The 27019-nt window shown below is 39.4% G+C and overlaps 1 protein-coding gene across 3 annotated transcripts in view; it reads right to left on the reverse strand.

Moving 5' to 3' along the window:
- MON2 (MON2 regulator of endosome-to-Golgi trafficking) overlaps nt 1-27019 on the reverse strand; it is a 99329-nt gene that overhangs the window by 37567 nt on the left and 34743 nt on the right. For all 3 annotated transcript variants that reach the window (XR_014784411.1, XM_084810604.1, XM_084810603.1), the window contains exons 5-20: nt 26499-26628; nt 25831-25928; nt 23991-24116; nt 21551-21745; nt 20601-20725; nt 20132-20271; nt 19298-19451; nt 16304-16539; nt 14482-14563; nt 13489-13670; nt 11024-11136; nt 6402-6506; nt 5406-5486; nt 5252-5325; nt 5073-5163; nt 2751-2852 (exon numbers count right to left, since the gene is read on the reverse strand). Coding sequence is in view for 2 of the 3 variants with exons in the window: in XM_084810604.1 (XP_084666730.1) it covers nt 2751-2852; nt 5073-5163; nt 5252-5325; nt 5406-5486; nt 6402-6506; nt 11024-11136; nt 13489-13670; nt 14482-14563; nt 16304-16539; nt 19298-19451; nt 20132-20271; nt 20601-20725; nt 21551-21745; nt 23991-24116; nt 25831-25928; nt 26499-26628 (2034 nt within the window). In the remaining variant the exon portion in view is untranslated. The remainder of the gene's footprint in view (nt 1-2750; nt 2853-5072; nt 5164-5251; nt 5326-5405; nt 5487-6401; nt 6507-11023; nt 11137-13488; nt 13671-14481; nt 14564-16303; nt 16540-19297; nt 19452-20131; nt 20272-20600; nt 20726-21550; nt 21746-23990; nt 24117-25830; nt 25929-26498; nt 26629-27019) is intronic.

Consider the following 27019-nt stretch of genomic DNA (forward strand, 5'->3'; position numbering starts at 1 on the left):
ACAAAATGAAGCAGGACAAAAGCTAATAGAGTTCTGCCAAGAGAACACGCTGATCATAGCAAACACTCTTTTCCAACAGCACAAGAGATGACTCTACACATGGACATCACCAGATGGTCAATATCGAAATCAGATTGATTATGTCCTTTGCAGCCAAAGATGGAGAAGCTCTATACAGTCAGTAAAAACAAGACCTGGAGCTGACTGTGGCTCAGATCATGAGCTGCTTCTTGCAAAATTTCAGCTTAAATTGAAGAACGTAGGGAAAACCACTAAACCATTCAGGTATGACCTAAATCATATCCCTTATGAATATACAGTGGAGGTGAGGAATAGATTTCAGGGATTAGACCTGATAGACAGAGTGCCTGAGGAACTATGGACGGAGGTCCGTAACATTGTTCAGGAGGCAGCAACTCAATTCATCCCAAAGAAAAAGAAATGCAAGAAAGCCAAGTGGCTGTCTGATGAGGCTTTAAAAGTAGCCGAGGAAAGAAGGGAAGCGAAAAGCAAGGGAGAAAGGGGAAGATATATCCAACTGAATGCAGAGTTCCAGAGAATAGCAAGGAGAGACAAGAAGGCCTTCTTAAATGAACAATGCCAAGAAATCGAGGAAAACAACAGAATGGGAAAGACAAGAGATCTCTTCAAGAAAATTGGAGATCTCAAGGGAACGTTTTGTGCAAAGACGGGCATGATAAAGGACAAAGAAGGCAGGGACCTAACAGAAGCAGATGAGATTAAGAAGAGGTGGCAAGAATACACAGAAGAACTATACAGGAAAGATCTGAATGTCCCTGATAGCCATGATAGTGCGGTCACTGAACTTGAGCCGGACATCCTCAAGAGTGAAGTCAAGTGGGCCTTAGGAAGCATTAGTAACAACAAAGCTAGCGGAGATGACAGTATTCCAGCTGAGCTATTTAAAATCCTAAAACATGATGCTGTTAAAGTGCTGCATTCAATATGCCAACAAATCTGGAACACTCAACAGTGGCCACAAGACTGGAAAAGGTCAGTTTACATTCCATTCCCAAAGAAGGGCAACGCCAAAGAGTGTTCAAACTACCGCACAATTGCGCTCATTTCACATGCCAGCAAGGTGATGCTCAAAATCCTACAAGCTAGGCTTCAGCAGCATGCGAACCGAGAACTACCGGAAGTACAAGTGGGGTTTCGAAGAGGCAGAGGAACTAGAGATCAAATCGCCAACATTTGCTGGATCATGGAGAAAGCAAGAGAATTCCAGAAAAACGTCTATTTCTGCTTCATTGACTACGCTAAAGCCTTTGATTGTGTGGATCACAACAAACTGTGGCAAATTCTTAAAGTGATGGGAGTACCAGACCACCTTACCTGTCTCCTGAGAAACCTGTACGAGGGTCAAGAAGCAACAGTAAGAACCAGACATGGAACAACTGAGTGGTTCAAAATTGGGAAAGGAGTACGACAAGGCTGCATATTGTCACCCTGCTTATTTAACTTATATGCAGAGTACATCATGAGAAACACCGGGTTGGATGAATTACAGGTCGGAATTAAGATTGCCGGGAGAATTATCAACAACCTCCGATATGCAGACGATACCACCCTAATGGCAGAAAGCAAAGAGGATCTCAAGAGCCTCTTGTTGAGGGTGAAAGAGGAAAGTGCAAAAGCTGGTTTGAAACTCAACATTAAAAAAACAAAGATCATGGCATCTGGCCCCATCACTTCCTGGCATATAGAAGGGGAAGAAATGGAAGCAGTGACAGATTTTACTTTCTTGGGCTCCAAGATCACCGCAAACGATGACTGTAGCCATGAAATTAAAAGACGCTTGCTCCTTGGGAGGAAAGCTATGGCAAACCTAGACAGCATAGTAAGAAGCAGAGACATCACCTTACCAACAAAGGTCCGTCTAATCAAAGCTATGGTTTTCCCAGTAGTAATGTATGGCTGTGAGAGCTGGACTATAAGGAAGGCTGAGCGCCGAAGAATTGATGCTTTCGAACTGTGGTGCTGGAGAAGACTCTTACGAGTCCCCTGGACTGCAAGGAGGTCAAATCAGTCCATCCTAAAGGAAATCAACCCTGAGTGCTCATTGGAAGGACAGATACTGAAGCTGAAGCTCAAATATTTTGGCCACCTAATGCGAAGAGAAAACTCTCTGGAAAAGACCCTGATGCTGGGAAAGACTGAAGGCAAAAGGAGAAGGGGATGACAGAGGATGAGATGGCTAGATAGCATCACCGATGCAATGAATATGAACTTGAGCACACTCCGGGAGAGAGCGCAGGATAGGAAGGCCTGGCGTGCTATGGTCCATGGGGTCACGAAGAGTCGGACACGACTGAACGACTGAACAACAACAACAACATCCTCCATTTTGCTGCCATTTTTAAAATTGGTCGTCAGCATGATCTTGCATATTTATCTCTTTATATGTAAATGTGTGTCTGTATGCATGATGTGGCACATTTTGTCATCTTGCCTGTGTTTTTGTTTTCAGCACCACAAAATAGCCAATATATACTTTGCTTTATATCAAGCTATACAGAGCACAGTTAAATAGAGCAAAGAAACACATTTAAACCTAAGGAACAAAACAATCTAGAAAAATTAAAGCAAACAAGATTAAACTAAATAGCAACATAATATAAGCTGCTTTCCAAATATCCCCATGTCTTCATGTCTTAATAGCAGTGACAAAAACACTAGGGTTTTTCAATCACAAAGGCTAGTATAATGGTTATAAAAAGATTGGTTACCTCTAAGAGATGACCAGTCAGTGGTCTCCATAAAATTTCAATCCTATGCATGTTAACTAGTCCTGTTTCCAGCAATTTAGCAACAGCAAACAGTGATGGTTCCTAAGAACAAATGGAATATAAAACAAAGTCATTTGACTTCGCAACGTATGTATTCTGTTATGCTTTTTTTTAAAAACAAAACAAAACATCCCACTTCTCTGCCTGACCACATACTTCCAAGGTGGCTGACCGTGTGAAAAATGAATACATAATAAACCATTTTTTAAAAAATGGCAGTAGTGACTGATGAAGGCCCTGTGAATGGACATTCTATATCATTGTCCTCCAGAGTCTACAATATTACTGTCTCTGTGGTGGAGGCTTATTCTAATTCTTGTCTTCATCTTCAGACTTGGGCTGCGATATTACACACACTTATCTGGAAGTAAGGCCCAGTGACCTCAATGGGGCTTACTTCTGAGTAGACATGCATATGTTTGTGCTGTTAAAATCGAAGACAGTCCCGTATTCTACCTAGCCCTCAAGCTATCCCATATCAAAGCATGATGGCATTTCCACTATCTATACTATACTTTCCTACGTAACAGTTGCAGACCATTTGGAACTGAAAAATTCTATCAACCCATCATGAAAGCTCCATGCAGTAATAATCGCAGTGTGGAAAGCAGCAACACATACAAAGGTTAGAGTGTGATTGTGGCATGACGGCATGTTAGTTAAAGGAGGAAATTAGGAGTGAACTGCTGTCATTTTTTGTCATTGGCTGTCATTTTTCCAAGTGATTTGCTATCCAGTTACACAAAACCATACACAAAGCCTCTAATCTGGACCAATGTGGAATCAACTTCTTGTTGGTGCAAATTTCAGACAGTGATAGGAGACCATAGGATGCAAGATCCGCCTGTCAAAGTTTCCTCCCGGAGGTCATTTTAAATAGCTCTGCATAGCAGCTGTCATCAGATAATATGCACATGCAATTTTATCTATGCCACTGCAAAAAAAAAAAAAAGTTTGTAATATTCTAATTTAAACTGTCAACACTTACGAGTTAATTATAGAAAATGTAAAGATGACTACTTGTGGAATGCAAAAAATTGTTTTTCCCATCTTGTACCTTCTTCATCAGAACATTTGGGTTGTCAGAATGTTTATAGACAATAAAATTCAACACACTTTTTGAACTTATTGGCCACATTTGAATGATTTTATCTTAGCTTACAGCGCAATCCTATGCCAGAAAAAAGTTCTACAACTCCCAGCACTCCTGAGCCAGCATGGCTGGTTGGGGAATGATGGGAGTTGTAGGACTTTTTTCTGTCTAAACAGGCATAGGACTGTGCCCTCAGTTGTAGATAGTGGCTATGTTTGGACATTCATGTCTCAGCTCAATAAGCTGAGACACGCATTAGCATTTTACCTACGGAACTCAGACGCCTCTCTCCTTCCTTCTTGGCACATCTCAATGAAATCTAGAAGTCTAACCATAGTTTCCCAGTTTCCTAAACCATAGTTTGAAGTTGGTTTAAGGTTCTGGTTTGTTTCAAAGCTAGTAACTCGTAAGTGTTGGCAGTTTAAATTAGAATATTACAAACTTTTTTTTTTTTTTTGCAGTGGCATAGATAAAATTGCATGTGCATATTATCTGATGACAGCTGCTATGCAGAGCTATTTAAAATTAGATAATTACCCTAGGAGCTATAGGACATTTTGCTGTCTACACATGCATAGGATTGCACTTTGAATTTCTTAAAGGCACACTGTTGGTGTTAAATAAATGTTCAGTAGCAGTAGTAGTAGGTGGTAGACCCTCTTCCTGTATAGGAACACAACATGCTAATAGCTTCACCATGTTCACTAAATTCAATGCTACTTAGAAGTATACATGCACAGAATTATAGCCTTAGGGCGCAATCCTATACTACAACCCCCAGCACACCCCAGCCAGCCATGCATAGGATTGTGCCTTTATAATGTTAATCCTTTATTTAAGTGCAAATGTAAAGATTACTGAGATTCCCAGTATACATTTCCAGGCATGAAAACAAATATTAGGCTTTTGAAACAATTAAATTTTAATATGGTACATTTCAGCATTAAACATAAACAATTGCAGTAGTGTATCTTCCTGTGAGGTGACATGTCTCCATGTTTTTATGATACCCTAGCTTCACTAGTACAATTGTCAACAATTCATTATTTTTGTTGACATGACAAATCTTATGACTGGGCTGCAAGGAACTTAAAATCTAAAGCCAGGAATTTGATAGTTAATACAGTATATCAAAGAATATCTGAAAAGGAGAATGAAATATCCCATACCTTATTATTTCCATAGGCCATATCCATCGCTTCCAAAGACAAGGAACAAAGTGCATTTATTAAATGATGTAATGAAACATCATCTAGGTACCTGTGGGGAGGGGGTAAAATCAGTTATTAGAACTATTTTCAAGATGGATGAAAAGAAAACATTTGGATCGTAAAACAATTTCTCTTACTGTGAGCTTTCAAACAGCCTGGAAAGTATGTTAGAGATAACTGGTAAATCAGTCATAACAGCTGTAGTTAGAACCTAAAAGAGACAATTGCACTCTGTAAGTAAATGCATAACAAATATATCACGTGTTAATTCTGTTAAAGACAACTTCTTACTGTGCTAGGTCCTTCTACAGCTCTTCCAGGCTTTAAAGCACCTCCAACACCCGGTTTTAAACCAAGAATCCATACAAGATGCTGAAATGCAAAGACACATTTTTAAAAACTGGAATATATGTTTATATACATAACTGGCAGTATTGAATGGGGCTGCTGTGCTCATGCAATTCACGTAGCACTAGTGTAAATGACCTCTAGTGAAACAGTAATAGCATAAGCTGGTGAGACTGATTTTCCAGGGAAACCTGTCACACCAGCTGACCCTTTTGGTGTTGTGTTAGAGCCTGCTTGTGCTAGTGCTATATCAACTGGGTAAGTGCAACAGTTCCACTGAATACTGCCCAATGAGATAATTTTAAAAAGAAAAATGCAACTTCTTTAGGTTTGCACTTCGGTGACGGAGCGTGTCAGAAGTTCATATCTCAGTTTTAGAAGTTTAACATCAGTCATGAAAGATCACTCAAACCTTTATATAGCCCTCTCCAGCTATTCTATGGCTGTGTTTTAACTCAGGTGACTAGGGCATTTGGCTACACCAATGGCATTGAACTTGTTTGTGTACTCAAAACTAAAGGAACCAGTGTGGTGTAGTGGCTAGAGTGTTGGACTGGAAGTCGGGAGATCTGGGTTCTAGTCCCCGCTTGGCCAGGGAAGCTTACTGGGTGACTTTGGGCCAGTCACAAACTCTCAGCTCAACCCACCTCACAGGGTTGTTGTTGTGAGGATAAAATGGAGGAGGAGAAGGAGGGGGAGAATTATGTACGTCGCCTTGGATTCCTTAGGAGGAAAAAGGTGGGATATAAATGTAATAAATAAATAAGGAACTGAAATGTTTTAAAGGCAAAAGTGTGAAAAATATAGTTGGGTCAACTGACTGGTATCATGGGAGAAATTCCATTGCTAAGATATTGAAAGAGACACATCTACCCTTACAAAAAGTATTTAAAAGGTGCAAGTCAATGAAATATAAAACAAGGATCACCTGTTACTCACCTGGAGAGTAGCCAAGACAAGTTGCCATGAGGTACCAAGAACAGCTCCATGACAATGAGCCAAGCTAAGCAGTGTCCTCATGCACTGTATATTCTTAGAAGTAAGCTAAGGGAATATTTTAAAAGAGTGAGTACTTCTGAAGTAGGGAAAATAATACTTAAAACCATCTGTGAACATCAACAACATTAACAGCAAATATAATGGCTGAAAAAAACCATGGAGGCCATTTTTTCTAAATCTAAACCTGTATGCACGTGATGTTTGACACTGGATTTAAATTACAGCAATTGATATCATCCTTACTCAGCATAGCATAGAAAGGGCCAAATACTTTTAATTCAGTCAGACCTTTCAAACCTTCTAGTTTAGTGAGCAAATCATTATGAAGGATGGTTTACTTGTACTACCATTTTTATTTATTTATTTATTTGTTTCATTTCTATACCGCCCAATAGCCAAAGCTCTCTTCGGCATTTTCTACTCTTCCAAGCAATAATGAGGCAGAGAAGGAGGAGACCCCCATAGTACATATCTGCCAGAATACAAAGAGGTGTTTTAATTCTTCTGAAGGAAAGCTTGCATATACCCAGTGAAAATTTGGTCTTCTTTTTGATTAACAGCTGACCCCTACACCGTATCACGCCACTACATTTTTTAGTCTATGTTTTAAAATTTACTGGACAAGTGACTATGATTTTGTGAAACAAAACCCGGTTTTGTTCCTATACACAAGAAGGAGCGCGCACTTAAAATGGGCTGGTGACTGTTTCCTTTCAGATGAAATAGTAAATCTAGTGAATTTTTTGAAAAATTGTTCACACAGCTTTTCCTCAGTATGGTCCCATTGACTTCAATAGAGGCTTTGAGCAAATATCGTGTCATTGAATCTAAACAGAGAATGTAAAATTTACACTGCATTTGCTTTAAAAAGTTGATATTATGATTTTCAGCATAAAGCTGGTCTTTGGAAACACTGAGCCTGTTGAAAAGAACTTTTGTATTGGCTGACAGATTTATTTATGTTCATGATATTAAAGATAAATCTTGTTTATTTCAATGGAATCATTAAATTGATTCCAGAACTCACATTTTTATTTATAACTAGTAAATCAAAACCCATGTAAACTTAACGTAGCAACCCAAACCCACTGTGTATCAACCACAAATACTCATTTTGGTTTCATTATACCCACCAATATCATCCCATTAACAGTAAAAACAGTCTTCATAGATTTGGAGACAAAAGGAACAGTTGTGTTCTAAATGTGATTAAGATGGAAAATAACAGCAAGACTAAATGACACACCTGAAATTTAAGGACCCTTTCCCTTCTTAACTGTTGCTAGATATTCAGCTCACAAAATTTGTAGAATGATAGTAGATGATGATAGAAAGCCACACATGAAAAAGCAAGAATCATGCAATGCAGAATCAGAGACCGCTACTCCAATATGCAAGGCTACAATACAAGATAACCATCCATTTCACCAGAAAAAGCACTATGAGAAGGAAAGCTCAAGATCCAAAGCAGCAGAAAGGATTCCAACATAAAGAAAAGCAGGAACAGTCATCCAGCCCATAATGAATGGGGGTTCTTCAAGTTAGGAGAAAGAAGTTCACTGCCAAAATAAAACTTCTCCCAAGGCAAGAGAAAGCAAAAAGTAAAGAGGCAGTTACTTACCCCAAAGAACTCTTAAAAGCAGATACAGAAGTAGGAGAACTAGTCTCATGTGAAAATGGGGACAGTGTGATCTGTCCAATGAGCTTAGAAACAAAAGCTACTACCTAAAACCCAGTACTGGATTGGTAAGAGAAGTATGTGTTTAATGGAAGACTTCCCTTTCGTATCTCAGGCATGGATGAGCCAGAATAGTAACCTATTCTGACAACGAAAGCCCCAAGACCTGCACTCTGGTGACCAATCCCTCATCGAAAATGGCTACTGGCAGGGTACCTGAAGATCTGGGTGTGTAGATGGGCTCCCCCTTCTTTGCATGCAGGAAACAGGAGGGAGAGGAAGGGAAGTAAGCTGGTGCGAATTTTGCTTCTGCTGGGTGGCTGTTCCTCTTAGTAGATTGGTGAAAAAGGAAAACTGAAGGGGGAAACATGGATGAGGCAGCTTGACAGAAAAATGGTCAAGGGGAGGAGCAGATAACAGACATGTGAGGAAGTCTAGGTTCACAAGCCATGCTCATAATCAAGTTACAAGCCAATTCCAACATTAGGTTACATTCTAGCACAGCCATGCAACTGAAGCCAAGACAGTGGTATGCAGACAGGAGCAGGCTGGAGAAGGTTTAGCCCCCAACCCCAACAGGTATATCCTTAATATTTCCCATATGAGCAGCTGCCATTCAAGGGATATACCCTTATGAATACTCCACTTCAATAAGTCTTCCATGACTTTTAACTGCCTTTGCTCTAGTCAAAAGTGAGGAAGGAATGATATATGTCTCTCAAGGAAGGGTTACACAAACTTTCCTCTTCCATGAAAAAACATGACCAGAACACATTCCTCTATTCTTTTTCAGGGTGCTTTTTGACTAGGAGTTTATCATTTACCCTTCAGAAAACAAAAAAAGAGGAGAAATTGAGATGTATGAAAAAAATTTTGTGTGAACTCTATAGTGAAAAGGCACCTTGAAGAACCTCTACATAATCTCTCTTATTGATGTGAATACAACCTTTGACCAACATCTGAAGTACCTGCATGGCACTGAATTATCTTTTAGTTCACACATCTTTAGGAAACAGATTGCATCAATTCCTTGCTCAATTCCTATGTTCTGAAATTTACAGAGCTTTAAAAATGAATGTTCACATCACAAATCAAATTAAAAAAACTAATTCATAGTATTTAGAAATTCTGGGTCAGTCAGATATAAACAGAAGGTGTGAGAGAGAGAAAACACATAAAGGATGGTGTTTACTATTACCATGAGTACACACAGAAAGAGAAAAGGGGATTAGGTGATTATCCTAACATATGCTGAGCTTTGGTATAGCATAACATCTGTGAGTGTGGATTGTGAGCTAATAAATTCCCAGTTCAAATCTCACTTCAACCATGAATTCATTACAAGCCATTTCTTAACCTTAACCCCATGCCACACTCCAATCCAATATGGGGAAGATACTAAGGATCTACTTTTCTGGCAACTGAACTCATCACTGTGATCACCTAACACATGTGAAAGATAATAAATGCTTACTATTTTAATTATTATGAAATTGCTTCACTGCTCAGAACTAAAAACAGGATGAAGGAAGAGCCACGTTGATAAGGCAAACAAGCCAAGAATGTAAAGGCTGCTATTTATTGCTAAATGTTATTTATTTCTAAAATGTGTATACTTCAAAATGCATGAAAGACAAAGAATGCAAGATTTTTGGTCTGGACATATGATTTCTAAAGCTGCCATATACAGCTTCCTGATGGATATACTCAGACCAAGATCAATGTCACCATTCACACATTACAATCTATATGTATTTTGAAATACAAGATCAACAGCATACTCCTATGTATCTTTACTCAGAAATTAAGTTCTACTGTTTTCAGTGGGTAAGTATATTCAGAATTATAGGCTTAATATTAAAAATTATACGCTTCATACTTATTTATGGCCCACTACATCATGGAACAATTAAATAAAGAAAGGATGTGAAGTGGCTCTGTCATTGCTCATAAAATAGGTTCTCAGTCTCTGCAACTACTCTAGTTGCTCTTTGTGCTCTGAGTGCTTTTTAAAAGCTGAATGAGACATAAATATTTTAAACAAAATAAATGGAATAAATAACATTCTTAAATATGGGTGACCAAAGTTGGACACAGTATTACAGATGAGGCTCTTTCAGTCAACAGGTCATTTCCCTGACACATGTGGATAATCTCACATGCAGCATGCTAAAATCTACCTATACTGATGGATAACAATATGTGTATACATGTTAAAAAAAAAAAAAATCCCCACCCAAACTCCCATTACTTTCCTCTACTACATGTTCACTATATTGTATCTACTACATTACTGAGTTTTTAGGCTAAGAGTGAATATAACTGACTACGTTTAAAAAAACAACTTGTGTATGTATGCACAGTGAATAAATGAAACTTTCTGCTCTGTAGACAAGGCTATCAAATAAAAAGTTCTCATTTTTTACCCTGGGGACACCACATTTTTCACACGCGTCTTCAGCCATAGCACCATGTTTCCTATAGAGCTTCATTTTCCATATTTAAGAGCAGCTGCTATTAAACTACAGTCACCCACAGGTCAATCCAATGAAGAAAGCAGCTTATGATGGAGAGAGCTTTTAGCTCTCAAATTTTAACAGTCCAAATTGTAACAGTGGTTGAGGCTCCCTCTCATCCACTGTGACACTCTGAATTTTTTAAAGAGGCTCTCAAAGCAACTAATTACTGGATAATGACTGCCACCCATTTTGCACAAAGAAGGTGTGTATAAATTGTTTAAAACTAGAAGGAGGCATCTTTCTGGTCTGTCAAAGCCTCTGTGGGTTTACTGTGTTAGGTGTGGCTTAATTATGCAAACAAAATCCCCAAACTAGGAAAAATAATTGGTGAAATAGGAAAAGGATATTTACAAATTATATTTTACCATTACTGTTCCCTGTGGTTGGAGAGCTAGTGGTTGTCCTACTGCTACAACCTGCTGATGAGACTCACTTGATGGACTGATCATCTGAACATTCTGTCCCTGGATGGAATATGCTAGAAAACAAAAGAATTCTTATATTTAAAATTGCATATATATCATATTAAAATGGATATTAATTTACTTATTTAAGTCATTGTCACTGAAATATTTTTAGGATTGTTAATAACCACAAATAGAAGTCACATTTAATAATAACACCTCTATACACTTCAGCTTATTAGAGAGCGATGAGAGACAGAAGGCCCTCCTGGAAGAGCAATAGAAGAGGGAGATTTCCAAGGAAAAAGAAGAAGAAAACAAAGGGCAAGTGATAAAGGAGTGGAAGAATGTGACACATAGGAACTGGGGAGTCAGAAGACATTCTGTGTCACTGCAACTACAAAACAGATATCCGACTCTTCCCATGTGGGGTGACCCTGGGCCACCGGAAGATAGGGCATCATTCTGCACACCTCAGAACACTAGGGAAGATGCTCAGGGCAATGTGGAATTGAGAAATTTAATCACCAACGCAAGAAGAAACAGACATCTTTCCATGGAGGGTGACCCTGTGCCACCTGAAGATGGGACACCATCCTGAACTCCACATGTCATTCAGAAAGCACTCAGGCCCACACGGATGGGAGGAATATAAACACAAACCTGAAGAAGAACAGACATGTGAAAGTGGTTGGAGACTCCCAACTGAGAGGTATGGAGTCTACACCAGAAATGTTATCTTGGGAGATGTGTTGCCTCCAGTGTTGCTGGCGAATGTATTCAAGATGTGAGGGAATGGCTACTGAGACTCGTCAAAGCAACTGCTGATCCATGTGGGAACAAATGATACACCCAGAAGAAACACAACAGGAAAGGAGGGGGAGTAGCATTATATGTAAGCCCAGAATTCATGATTCTGAGAATGGAAACCCTGTTGAAAGCATTTGGGTAAAGACAGAGGGAAGGAGAAACAGTGATGTTGCTGTGTCAGTTTACTAGAGACTGCCCAGCCAGATGGAAAAAATGGATGGTGCCTTCCCGGAACAGATGACAAAACTTTTACAGAGGCAAGCAATAGTAGTAATGTGGGATTTCAACTATCCTGACATCTGCTGGAAGTCTAATTCTTCAAAGAATGGAACATCCAATACGTTTTTGACTTGTCTTCCTGAGAACTTCATCTCTCACAAGGTGGAAGAAGGAACAAGGGTATCTGCTGTCCTTCACTTAATCCTGACCAACAGGGAAAAAATGGTAGATGAAGTGAAAGTGGACCTTAGGGGAATATGACCATGTCAGCTTGGAATTCATGACAGAAAAAGCTGTGAAAACTGAGCTTAGTCAGATGAGTACCTTGGACTTTAGGAAAGCCAGTTTCAAAAAACTCAAGGAAAAATTGGGTGGGATCCCATGGCTAGAAATCTTGAAGGAAAAAAGAGTTCAAGCAGGATGGGAGATCTTGAAAACTGAAATACTGAAGGTACAATTACAAACTCTTCCCATGAGAAGGAAAAATTGGGGACATTTAAAGAAGCTTGTGTAGCTGCACAGGGAGCTCTCTGATGAGCTGAGACTCAAAAGGGCCATGTACAGGAAATGAAAGGAGGGACATATTACCAAGGAGGAGTACAATAGATTTGGACTTATTACCAAGGAGGAGTACAATAGAGTTGCCCATAAGGATGGTGTAAGGAAGGCAAAGGCCCAGAATGAGCTGAGGCTGGTGAGGGATGCAAAGAACAACGAAAAGGGCTTCTTTGGCTATATTAGGAGCAAGAAGAAGATCAAGGAAAGGATAGCTCCGCAGCTTAGGAAAATAGTAAATTGTGAACAGGTGACAGAGAGAAGGCAGAACTATTCAACTCCTATTTTGCCTCAATCTTCTCCCATAAGGGGAATTGTGTTCAACCTGGGAAAAGTAGAACAAATGATATACAGAGGGATTTGCAGCCCAGAATAAGTAAGGACATGGTCAGAGAGCTACTTTAAATGAGTTCAAGTCTCACAGGCTAGATGAATTAAATCCCTGAGTGCTGAAGGAGTTTACAGATATTGTTTCAGAGCCACTGTCTGACAGTCTGTTGCTGATACGAACATTATGCTGTACCTAAGATGCTTACATCTCTATTCCTGTTATAGCTAAAAAGAGTTCTGGAAATTCTGTACAGGGGGTGTAAGGCTGGTCACTTGTGTGGGGTTCTGCCTGTGAAGAAAAGACTACCACTTTTTCAGGAACATTTATTTATACCGGGTGATTCTGAATAGAGTACACTATTTTACACTGGACTATGGTTCCTCTAATACACCTCAATAGATTCATGTACCATTCGGGTAAAAGTAAAATGCTTTAATGTTGTCATAGTGTTTACTGATAATGGATATATTTGTTCTAGAAGCAGAAAAATAGCACTAAATATTATCCTTACATTTACTGGAAAGGGCAGTAGTAGTAGTGTTCAGCACAGTTAGGGCATAGTGAGGAGGCAAGGAGCCTTTGCAAATGGCAGTAATAAAGGCATCTCTTGACGTTACGAGTCCTAATTTCCCACATAGTGCAGCCATGGTCAGCTCTGCTTTTAAAATGTTTTCTGTGGCAGCTTCATCAGTGCTGAAATATTACGAAGAAATAATTAGCATAGTTCACATATATTAGAAGTAGTTGGCTACAAACAAAAATATACAAACATACAAAGCCAGAAACAATTTCTATTAATAACACTCCAAAAAGCATTGGTTGTCAAGTTGGTCTGTTGAAAAAAATCCAAAATCCACCAGCAGAGCAATACCTTTATTAGGGCCAACTAAAAAGATAAAATACTGAGGATAAAGAACAAATGTAACCTATCAACGTTTTGAAATAACACAAATGTTTATAATATACTGGATAGCTACATGCTTCAGAGATCTAGAACAGAAGCTATTTTCCAAAATGTCTCTACCATCACATAAGCAGGTTTAACAGAGTGAACAAATAAGGTGAGGCAAATGCTGAGACAGTTGCGCTTTCATTGTTTTCGTATTGAAAAAATGCCAAGTTCCATGTTGAACATACATATCTATACTTTAAATTCGATACAAATAATGGAAAGATTTCTTCATCAAGACACTAAAAAAAGGCTCATATTAGACTTCTGGTTAAACTACTTGAGCAATGTCCAATCTTTTGTATACTTGTTACGATAAAGAAGTATACATTCCCCATAATCATATCTTCTCTATCTCTTGAGAACTGTGCTACCCCAGAGCCCACAATGCAGTTGGTTTTATAGGTTCCAAACTTGTGGTTTTAATTGTTGTAAACTGCCCAGAGAGCTTTGGCTATTGGGCAATATACAAATGTAATTCAATCAATCAATCAAGCAAACACAGATGAGAACAGAGCCTCTGAAGAATGAAACAGTTATAAATGAATTGAATACCTCGCATCCAGCAGTAAAGACAATGCAGCAAGAAGACCACACCAGCAGGCATTCACCATTTCTTCCCAAACAGCTCTACTAACTTGGAGAAACAAGGTACAGCACTGTTAAACAATACTGCATATTTAGAATAAAACAATATTGCATAATTAGAATATAGCAGACTTACTTTTATATGCACTTCTGTTTTAATATATCACACTTTATTGATACAATCCCAGAAATTGTTGACAAGAGATTCTCACACCATGATACACTTAAGTTTGAATTACACAACAAAGCCCGTCACATTTTCAGCTTGCAGCCAACTGCTACATAACTATTACATTCAACACATAGGGCAGTATCCACTGCTGGCAATCTGCCAGCTCTTAACACATTGTGCCAGCAGGAATGACTGCTAGCACAATCCAAGAAGCTACCAGAAACTATCGCTTCTGGAATGGAACAAGTCAGTGGAACTCCATTCCAGAAGTGGTAGTTTCAGATAGTTTCTTGGGTTGGGCTAGCGAGCGGTATTTTCCCATTGTGCTAGCAGTATTCCCTGCATACTTCCCATAATTTAAACTTAGATCAATATTAAAAATGCTTTCTTTAGGTACAGCTACAATAGTAAAGTATGGTGCTAGAAGGGGAGATTACAGTAAGATGCTACAAGACAGACTACAGCCAGAGTGGCTGGCCTGGCTGACATGAACAACAGCAGTGGGAGGTGTGACACATTATCTAATCAGGGCTACAGCATTGCCTGCCAGAGCATGTTTCCAAAGCAAAGGCCAAGATCCAAAAAGTTATTTTAGACATGCCCAATGGCCTGGGAATATCTAGTGAGATTTTTGACCATTTTTCTTTGAAAAGCAGATCTGTATACCTTATCACAAACTGCTTATTAAAGTACCCTCTGTTTCAAAAACAGTTTGCCAGAGAAACACAAGCCCAAACTCTCCTTGGGTATAAAGCACTAGTTCTGTTGTTCTCTGGATTCTGGCCTAGATGATATGAAGAGAATGCCATGTGTCTGAGAAGCTATATTAAAAATTCATTTCAGGACTTTGGCCTACATAATTATATGTGCCAGCATATATGGAAGTTTTGTTGAAAAGTTACTAAGGATGCAGACCCGAGCGACAAATTGGGCATTTAAAGTGCTAACGCTTAAAGCTCTATAGTAATTCCAATATATGGTTACTATGGACTGCATCATAGTTCAGTTTCTTGAAAATTACCTTTCAAAATATTTTTACATATAAATTTCAGTCAGAAAGCAACTAGGTAAAAATGTCAAAAAATATGATGTATGATACATCCATATATACATAATTTTAGTGGTGAATTGGTATGAAAACATACAACATTTTGAGTATATGCAGATCTTGTTCCCTAGTAAGAGCGTCAGGAAAATGTGTTCTTCCACTTTGCAGCCAAAGACACTGGTAGGCTTGCCTTTGTTTTCAGGGCAGTTTTTTAAGTGTAAAAAATAAATATATTTGGTTGGGTTTTTTCTTTTAAATTAAGCAATTTTTTTTGAAGAATGCAAGGCAATTACAAAAAGAAAAAGAAAGAAAAAAGAAGAAAATATACCGAAGCAAACATCCAGCCTTAAGCACTGGGGAGGGAGGCAATGAAAAAAATAAGCGATTAGCATTCAGTTCAGATGTTACATGTATGAGGCTTGAGGAGCAAAAGCGGGGGGTGCGGAAGAAGCAGAGCTCACCCAGAAACAGAAATACCCACACCAGCTCCTGTTTCGGTACATCTGTATGCAGCCTTATACTTCTTTTCTGCTGTAAACCCAAACCCAGTTTCAGGCATCATCATATACCTGTCTCTTTGTCAGTTTGGTCAGATGCTGAATGAAAATCTTGCAAGTCTGAAGACCGTGTTGGCGATGACTGTGCATCAGGTGTTGCTACTTGGCTCTCTGTTTCAACCTGACCTAATTCTTCTTCAATCATATTAGTGATGCCACGGACAAGATCCAGTAAACAATGGAATGCTACTGACATGGCATAGCCTTCAGGAATTGTAGGTGGCTCAACTTTGTCCAACATTTCTAGACTAAGAAATGAAAAAAAAACCCAAAATAAATAATTATATGAAAGTGGAAGAAATACTTTTTACTCATTGTTTATGTATAGAAATGTGCCAATCTTTTTCACTGAAAAAGACCACAACAGGAAAGAATACATAAAAGGGAACTGAAATACTGCCCTACAACCCAAATCTGAAGACTTAACAACATTAGCAACGTTTGAAAGAGTGGTATATAGGCGTAACTTACAAATGGACTTATATGTGGACATCTGGTCTACTTTTACTGAAGTTTATGTGTAACCTGTTTTTTCCTTTTTTTATTTCTAGAATATTGTAATATTTGGATTTTAGAATATGTTGTTATATTTTTATTTTGTTTTTTGTTTGGTTTTGTTGTTTTCTGTTTGTTTTGTTTTGTTAAAATTCACAATAAAAAATTGAGAAACAACACCAACCCAAATCAACGAGTCAGCTGAAAGTAAAATTGTCTAGAATATTATGTTCCAATCTGTTGGAAAATACAAGTTTCCTAGACAGATACAGTGAGTAAATCAGCATCAGAGTTCTGCTCCAAATTCCATTGCCCAAAGGACATCTACCTCCCTGAACCTTTCAAGTACTTCCCTGATGTAAACCTCTGATGGCATACATGAGTTATCATTTATTCTTTTATTTTATTTATTTTACTACATTTATACTCTGTCTTTCCATAAAACATGCCCAAGTGAAAACATGTAGTCCACTACTGAAAACAGACAGATTTAGAATATCTGTTATGGAAAAGAGTTCGCTGTCCTCTGTATATGGGTGGCACTGAACTCCAAACCCCCAGAAAAGCTCTCCCAGCAGTTTCATGTAGATGTTAAATAACATGGGGCACAGAATTAAACCTTGTAGGACACCACAGGCCAATTGCCAAGGTGCTGAATAGTGGTCTTGCAGCATTGCCTTCTGGAATCGCCCCTCCAGTAAGGACTGGAACCACTTTATCTCATAAGGCATTAAGCACACTCCTGACCCTTTCAGCCAATTCTCCTCTGGCAGCCAGGGAGAACGAGGGTTAAGCTGCCCTGCATTCACAGCTACACAGGTTAAGCTTGTTGTACGTCTCAGTTCTCCAAGAATCCTGCCCACATTCTCGAGATCTACAAATGGAAAAGTATCCCTCACAACTGGACAAGCAAGTACCAAAGTTACAAAAACTGCATTTGCACTAACTATGGTGTGCACATCAGAATGAATATGAGCAATTTTATATGCAAAGAAAATTGCTCAAGTGGACCATCAAGTAGTCCTCCTTACCATCTTGTGGACTCAGATGTTAATAGGCCCCTAACTGCCTGAAAAAAGAGTCACCAGCCTACTCTGTGCAGATGCAATGGTTGCGGAGAAGAAGGATTTCTTTGCCACCATTACTGCCACGGAGTAGAGACTAAAATGGGCTCTAGCCTGTGTTCAGTCAGACTCATCCTCCGTTTTCTGCCAACTCTAATTGTTGTCCCACTTGTTTCATCACCTTAAGCTCTCCAGAAAACCAGGGAAGTTGCCTCCACCTAATTTTCAGGGTTCGCCTTGCATCACAGCCTACCTCACTCAGGAGGTCGGCTGACCCTCTGTGTAGCGTTGGGGGCGGGGGGGGGAGTCTGCTTCTGCTAGCCCAGTTGCACACACCTAAATCTGGGTCTAACTCAATGTATTCAGCACCACAACATGCATCTGTCTAAATAATTCATTAAGGGCGTAATCCTATGACCGCTAGTCAACGGCTAGACAGCCATATGATAGGACGGTTACCAGGAACCGACCTCCACCCCCTCCCCCGCTGCCTCGTAGGCAGTGCAGATCGGCCCCATGCTCCACGCTTGTAAGAGCAACATGGAGTAGTGAAAATGGGCCATTCCTGGGGGCAGGCCGAAGTGCCTTTCCGATGCTTCCTATGCGTTGTCCAGCATCCGCCTCCCCTGTTCCGACTTCCCGTGGCTAGACAGCTGAAATCGGCTGTGTAGCTGCGAATGCAGGGCAGCTGAAGTGCAGAAGGGAAGATCCCCTCCGCGGTGCTCCTGCCCTGCATTGGATAGGCGGTCACCTCCAAGTTCAAAGGTGGCCACCTATCCTGATAGGATTGCGCCCTAAGGTTATTAGAATAAGAAGTCTGACACCCTTAAATAGTTCAGTTTTGTTCCTAATGCCATAACTAAAGAAACACTCTGTAATTATAATCCACTCCAAGACTTGGATGGGACAGATGAGGAGTCCAAATAAATACTCAACAACAAAAGGGCCACCAGAAGTTGAACCAGAGTAAACTTTTACTCAAAGAAAGGACTTTACATGAAAATAATTTCCAGTCCATCAGAAGAAAAAACAGTTTTGAGATAGCTTCTACCAAAGTCGAGAAACACAATCAGTCACTTAAGTTGTCTGTTGGGATAGCAATTGCTTTGTGCTGCCTTGGCCAGTATCCAAACCAGTGGTAATTTTCACGGCTGTCTCTGTATATTTTATTGCCTTAGTATTTCATTACACTTGTTGCTACTTGGCAAAGATTTTAATAACCTTTTAAACTTGACTGTATCTTATTTTTGTTACCATTTTGGATTTTACTTTTTAAAAAGGAAAAATGGAATAATAATACCGCCACCAGATTTCTACTGCCTTCAGATAGAATAATTGAGGACATATATGTGAAGAGGAATGGATTGTGATCTCCCCAATCCACACTCCTGATGAGATGTGAAAAACTGATTTTTTTAAAGAGTTTAAAGATCATTATTTTACTTACTAGGTAGCTTTAGCACTGCCCTGTGTTGATACACTGAGGATAGGTATCCAGGTACCTCTATATTCAAAAGCAGGTAAAACAGTCACACCTCCACCCATTCCTAGCATTCCTGGATTGGACTGTGCTGAAGCTGTACCACCAGGTGCACTGCCTCCTATACAGTAAATCAAAGGGAAAATTAAGCACAAACTTCAGTTTTAATATTTTTAGTTGAACAGAATATATCCTTTTTTACATCATAAGACAACATGCATATAACAAAGGTAATCCAAACCATTCATTTCCATCTATACTGTATGCCCTTCTGGTGGCTAATCTACCGTAGTGCAGTTATATTTGGTCAAAAGGTCTTAATATTGGTGCTTCTGCACTGCAAAATGGATGACACCAAGAGCTCAGAAAGTTTAAATATTAGCAAGTTAACACACACACGCATCCCAAAAGTCCTACAATATGGCGTATGTGAAATACTTTGAGATATCTATATAATTAAAACAAGTAACAGGTCTTAGTATGGTGGAGTTCTTAATGTGACAACTTTAATTTCTTGATATGACAAGCTTTCACAGCTATTCTTCAGGGTTATAAAAGGGCAAAACCTCTTCTAAAGTTCTTCTAAAAGGCTTCACCCTTACCAACATGAATTTCCCAGTACAAAGATCCCTGGGAATGGTATACTTCTAAAAGAAAGAAAGCAGGTGAATAATAAATAATAAAGTTATTATTCTCACAAAAGTTGGCTTAAGATATTAAGATAAATTAAATATTTGTTGAAATATGATTAGCTCCTAAGAAGAAATAATTGGTAAATAAAAATACAAATGTGTAATTTACCTGTCTGGTTCGTTGTAGTTGATGCATTCCCTGTGTTTGGTACAAGAAATAGTGACTGAATAAATGACCCCAGAGCATTCACAATGTCACGGAATACCTTGGTAGAATGCTGCTTCATATCATAAGACTGACAGAAAGACCTGTTACAAATTTAAACCGTAAAAATTGTGATTTTATTTACAAAATACTTCAGTGAATCCTTTGTGACTCTATATTATGAAAAAGCCTTCCTTACACTGAGTGGAAATTAAGTGCTAGCTGTAGAAAGACTTAATGTTCTATAGCAGAACTTCTAAATTCAAGAACTTAACAGATTTTAAAAGATACTAAAAATCAGTGTTCCATGATCCCTTTATACAGGCATACCTAACAGTAATCTTAAAATTATAGTCTTAATTCATCAAATATTTAATATTTGATTTTAAAAACTTTACTTCATTTGGTATATCACCTAATATATATCCACTACCTTAATAGCTGAGGTTGCACACAAAGTCTGTGTATAGATTCTACTGCAACAGCTCTTAGCCACTGTGGTTTGTCTGCATCCAGAAACTTCACCAGCAAGGATAGGAAGATCTCACATTCAGTTACCTAAATGAAAAATGTTTTATTAATTAAAAGAAAATTCCAAACAAGGCATCCTCTGACATATTGTTTAATGTATTTAATTTAGAATTTGTCCAGTGATCAAATGGTTGCCACTGTACGAAAAACCATTTAGTGTCGTTTTCTGGCTGTTTGATACAATTTTGGAAGAAAAGCCCAATTAATGTTAGAATGAACTGGACTAGTAGCACTCTTTATTATATTCCTGTATTATTGTTATGATTATTTTATAAAGCATCAATGTGTATGATGCTTTACAGAATACGGGATGATAGATACTTACCCCAAGGAGTTTACAATCTGAAATTTAGCACAGGGGAAACAGAGGAAGGGGAGGCAAGGGTGAAAGGGAAGCAATATGCACCTGTTTGAGCCTCATGTGCTTAGGCTTTGTTATAAACTCAGTTACAGTAGGACCTAGGAACTACGGGGCTGTGCTAAAGGTTTTACAGAAAAGGTAAATTTTGAGGAAAGATTTGAAGGAAGTAAGAGAGTGGCATGGAAACATTTATCCTAACCAGTTTCTGAACAACTAGAGGAAACATTAAAAACTCCTTAAATTATACAGTTATCATGGCTATACAGTTTTGTTCTCCTGTTTTCGGCAATCCTATACCCACTTATCTGGGCATAAGTCCAATGAATGCAATAAGATTTACTGCTGAGTGGGCATGTATAAGACTGCACTGTCAGTGACCCAGATTGATTTTCAAAATACAGAATGCAAATAGTGCAAATATTACAGTTTCATGCACAAGGTATTTAAGATGTATTCTGTGCATAGCAGTGATATTAAAACTGTACTCTTACCAGCAAACTATAAAATTGTTTGATCAAAACAGAAACGACTCTTAAAAGGCGCATGCAGATAGGAAAATAAGGTTTTTCCACTGGTGCTGGTGATGATGAAGTACTGGAACCTTGTCTGAATTTGATATTTGGCGAGAAGAGCTTTATCACAAGTGGACAAACCCTTTCTTTAAGGAGGAAACTGAATTCTTGATGCTGGAAAATGAAAAAAAGTGTTACTGCTGCTGCTGCTGCTATGATGATGATGATGACGACGACGACGACGACAAGACCGAGGTACTTTTGGTGGGAGACAAGAGGAGGCTGGAGGATGTTGACCTGGTGTTGAATGGGGTATGGCTACCCTTGAAAGACCAGGTCTGTAGCCTGGGGGTCATTTTGGACTCCCAGCTGTCCATGGAGGCTCAGGTGTCAGCTGTGAGCCGGACAGCGCTGTATCAACTCCATCTGATACGGCGGCTGCGCCCCTTCCTTCCCTTGCAAGAGGAAAAAAGGCGGGGTATAAATTCAATAAATAAATAAATAAATAAATAGTACATGCCCTGGTCTCCTCTCGTTTAGACTACTGTAATGCGCTCTACGTGGGGTTACTCTTGAAGACAGTTCGGAAGCTGCAGCTGGTACAGAACGCGGCGGCTCGCCTGATTAAAGGCAGCTGCCGGCGAGATCACATCACTCCAGTGCTGAAGGAGTTGCACTGGTTACCAGTTGTTTTCCAGGCCAAATTCAAGGTGTTGGTTTTGACCTTTAAAACCCTATATGGTTCCGGCCCAGCCTATCTCAAGGAGCGCCTCCAGCAGCACCAGACAGGCCGCTTAACAAGATCAGCCTCGGATGGCCTTCTCTCTGTCCCATCAGCCAGGACAGCTAGACTGGTGGGGATGAGGGAGAGGGCCTTTTCTGTGGTGGTCCCCACTCTGTGGAACTCCCTCCCTAGGGAACTCCGCCATGCCCCCTCTTTAATGAGCTTCCGTCGTGCATTAAAAACGTGGTTGTTCAGGCAGGCATTTGGGGTGGGTTAGGGTATTTTAGAAAATGTTTTTATTGTAGAATTTTATTGTTTTAAACTGTTTTATTGTATGCTGTACATCGCCCAGAGTGGCTGGGTGACCAGCCAGATGGGCGAGTAATAAATTTAATAATAATAATAATAAATAAATAAAATTATACTTTTCTATACTGCCCAAAAGCCAAAGCTCCCTGGGCAGTTTAAAAAAGATGAAACGCTTAAAAATACAAAACCATTTACATAACACAATTTTTATACAATTAAAAAAAATAAACGGTAGAAATTCCAGGACCGGTTTAAACCTTATCATATGCTGTCAAATACTTGGGAGTAGAGGAAAGTCTTAACGTGGAGCTGAAAGAATGGGAATATTGCTGCCAGGCAGACCTCACCAGAAAGAGTGTTCCATAATCAGGGTGCCACCACCAAAAAGTACCTCTCCCTTGTTGCCATCCTCTGAATCTCCCTTGGAGGAGGCACCTGGAGAAGGGCCTCAGATGATGATCCTAGTGTATGGATAAGCTCATACTAGGAGTGGTGCTCCTTCAGGTATTTGATCCTGACCCATGTCAGGCTAATCCTGAGCCATGTAAGGTCAAAACCAGCACCTTGCATTGGGCTTGGAAACGTACAGCCAACCAGTGCAACGTACGGGCAGCCTTCTGGTCCCTGCTGTCAATCTCACTGCTGCTTTTTGCACAAGCTGCAGCTTCCAGACTATCTTCGAGGGCAGCCCCACGTAGAATACATTGCAGTAATCTAACTTGGAGGTTACAAGAACATAGGCTACTGAGACCAGGTTATCTGTGTCCAGATAGGGGCGTAACTGGGCCACCAACCAAAGCTGGTAGAAGGTACTCTTTGCCACTGAGGCCACCTGGGCCTCCAGAGACAATGATGTTTTCAGGAGAACCTCAAAGCTACAAGGTGCTGAAGGTGCTCCTTCAGGGGCAGTACCACCCTATCCAGAACAGGTTGAATACCCTCCACCTGGTCAAAAGAACTACACACTAAAAGCATCTCAGTCTTGTCTGGATTGAGCTTCAGTGTATTAGGCCTCATCAAGCCCATCGTCACAGCTGGGCACCAATCCAGCACCACAGCTTCACCTGATTATGGTGAAAAGGAGAAACAGAGCTGCGTGTCATCAGCATACTGATGACAATGCATTCCAAAATTCCTGATGACCCCACTCCATGGTTTCATGTAGATGTTAAATAGCATGGGGGACAGAATTGACCCCTGAAGAACCCAATACTGGAGAATCCATGGGGCTGAGCAATATACCCCAATGTTAGGAATGCTATACCATTTTTTTAGATGTCAAAAACAATATAAGTTTGGGCATATACATTTTTATATCCATTCACACACATCTGCCCCCACCCCCCATGTGTGCATGTGACCATTAAAACAAACATAAATACTCACTTGTAAAAACACTTGTGGGAAATCATTGAGGACTGACTCAAGTAGTTCCAGACCAAATGTCCGAGTCATTTCTGTCATACCTACAAGCCAGTAAGGAGCATCAGCATTAACCAGCTGACAAAGATCCTAAAACAAACAAACAAAAAACATTATCTTGTACTTTTATTCAGTGGAATGATCCTGGAAAATGGTAAAATTCTATGCCTTTTACATATCTCCAATTTGAAAATGCCCCCTCCGAATGAAGTTTGATACTCATTAACATCTCACAGTTTTACTAGGAGGAAAGATTTGAAAAAGAATGACCAGACAAAATATCCTCATTAATAAAGTCAATAGGGTATTTGTAGCAAAAGCAGAATATATGGATAATTCTGTTAAATATTCAATATTGATTATGTGGCTGCTAATTCATTCAACAGGCTATAGTATGATCTGACTTTCAGAATCTGGTGGAACTCCAAGGAGCATCTGATAATTACATCACTTGTTTCTATAACAAATAAATGAATCTTTTAGCTCATGGTATCTTTTACTTTTCCTCCTCTGCTTTCACAATGCTGTTATATAATCAGTTTGTCATCCTTCCTTTAGGCAGAGGATGTAATCCATAAAGTAGGCTTTCTTTCAATCCTCTGCTCCCAATCCTGCATGCCAGGGCCGGCAGCTAAGTCCCAGAAAATCCTTAAAATACCTGGGTCCAAAGGCAGTGCAATTAGCACTGGCCTTGCCCTGTTTTGGGCTGGGACGTTTTGCTTTGACCAATAGCAAAGTTTCAGAGAAGTATCCACACTAATGATAATCACCAAGCATGCACTAACAAAGGAAAGGAGGCGGGAAGGGTCCTGACAACAACCCAGTGAAGCAAATTAATGGATTGTGTCGATGGTTAGAGCCTTCTGTCTTCTAGGCAGAACTTTCTGACTAGCCAGTCATCACTTGATTTGCATTTCTATATTTGGTTTTCTTCTTCACCATATGGAATGGTTTAGACATACTCCCAAATCACAGTTTGGTGTTAATATCCTTGAGTCTCAGGCACTCTTTCCTCCCCTCTTGTACACAATCCCCTCCCTCCTTGCCCAGTTTGAGGCAAACCATAGTTGCTCTTTTGTCCACGGACGTGAACTCTGGTTTGCAATTGTTCTGGAAACCAGGGTTTGATCCTGGTTTTCAATCCTAGTTTTCGGGGTAGTGAAAATCATAGTTCGACAGTTCAGATAAAATAACAAACTATGGTTTGCCTAAATTCAAGAAAAGAAGGAAGTGCTGCATGCAAGGAAAGGAGCAGGAGCATGTGATTCCAAGGATCCTGTCAATCTCGTTCATGCTCATGGTTTGGCATTACATCAGAACCATCTCATTGTTAACACACTGAACTTGCCTTTATTCAATTTCAATTTTTTTGTCCAGTGTGGTTAATGCACTGATTTGTTTGTGCTAGCTTCAGGCGATATGGTGAGCAGCTGTTTTGCCTCTGACATCCTTTCAAGGACCTGAACACACTCAAAATGTCCTGCCTGGTCTCTAAACTAGACATGTCCAAGTTCTTTAGCTTTTCAAATTGCCTTTTGTCAGCATACTTCTTGAAATATGGCACTTTAACCTGAATGTAATGAGAGCTAAAACCTTCTAGAGCTGAGCAGTAGGATACATTTTCCCTCTATGATATTAAAAATGCTCTGTATACTTTAACCTAAAAAATCTTCAAAATACTGTGTAGCATATTTTCCTTTATCAGATGTAAGCACTGGATTATCTATTGACTGTTCTCATAAACTGGTCTGCACATAAATTATATTGTACATAAAAACATAAGAAAAAAATCAAGTGCAAATACCTGAAAAAGCATGTAAGCATCTTTAGCACATGGTTTCAAGGTGCTGACAGATCTTCTGTTACTGTTTCCTTGAATTCCTATTGGTTGTTCAGTAATATCTGTGTAAAACACAGATCCAGTTTAGGAACATAAAACGTTAAAATTGAATAGCCATGCATTCTCGTTCTTATTTTAACTAGGCTTGGTATAAGAACTTGGGTATTTTGACAGATGTTTGTGGCCCATGCTCCCTTCCAAGAGGCTGCAAACTCTGTTCTCCTGGCAGTTATTGAGCAACTCCTTGACCCAAAGCCTCATAAAAAAGTCACATGTTGAATAAAAAGGTATTGACATAAATTATTTGAAAAGTGACCTTTATTTTGTTAAGCAGCATAATGTAGTGGACCTGGACCTGGACGAGGAAGGCCTGGTCTGAAATCCCCACTCAGCAATGAAATGCAGTGGGTGGCCTTCTCTATCTCAGCATACCCTATTTCACAGAATTGTTGAGGACAGACTAGGATAACCCCATGTTTGATCCTTTGACCTCCCTGGAGGATGCACTATAGCTATACACAAATGTGATAGATTTCCTGTAGAGCTGAAATGGGCTCGTTAGAAACAGAAATATGTCATATCCAATAGACAGAAATGATCATATTTTCATTAAAATATAAGCACATGCCCACCTTTATGTCGTTCATCCTCAGCAACCACTCTTTCGAAAACAACAGTAACTACTTGCCGTACTGTGGCCGCTGCAGTATTATTTGTGATATTATCTTTTGTGAAGTGCAGTCGAAAACATAGGACAATTGCCTAAAAAAATAGAATTTAAACAATTCTCATTATTCAAGCCAAATACTTTTTAAAGCTATATATACTATGATAGAAGTATCAATGTACTCTCAATTTATGTAGACTTTCTACAGCTACAAATGGAGAAACTAACTAAGTTGGGCAAATTATCACTGTTTCAAAACTTCAAATAAGTTGAATTTAAATTTAAAGTTGGATAAATCCCTTTCCCCCCAAACAGATTTAAATTTAGTGATTTTTCCTTTATATCTTGAAGGCTAGAATACCGTTATCATTCTACATGGGTCTGCTCTTGGTGACAGTTTGAAAATTTCAGCTGGTAGAGCCCACTACCCAACCATGGGGGAGAAAATTACCCCCAAATCCCATCATCTGCACTAGCTCCCCATTT

Source organism: Heloderma suspectum, chromosome 7, assembly GCF_057233095.1.
Source record: "Heloderma suspectum isolate Gila_16-S chromosome 7, 16-S_ref, whole genome shotgun sequence".
NCBI classification, from domain to species: Eukaryota; Metazoa; Chordata; class Lepidosauria; order Squamata; family Helodermatidae; genus Heloderma; species Heloderma suspectum.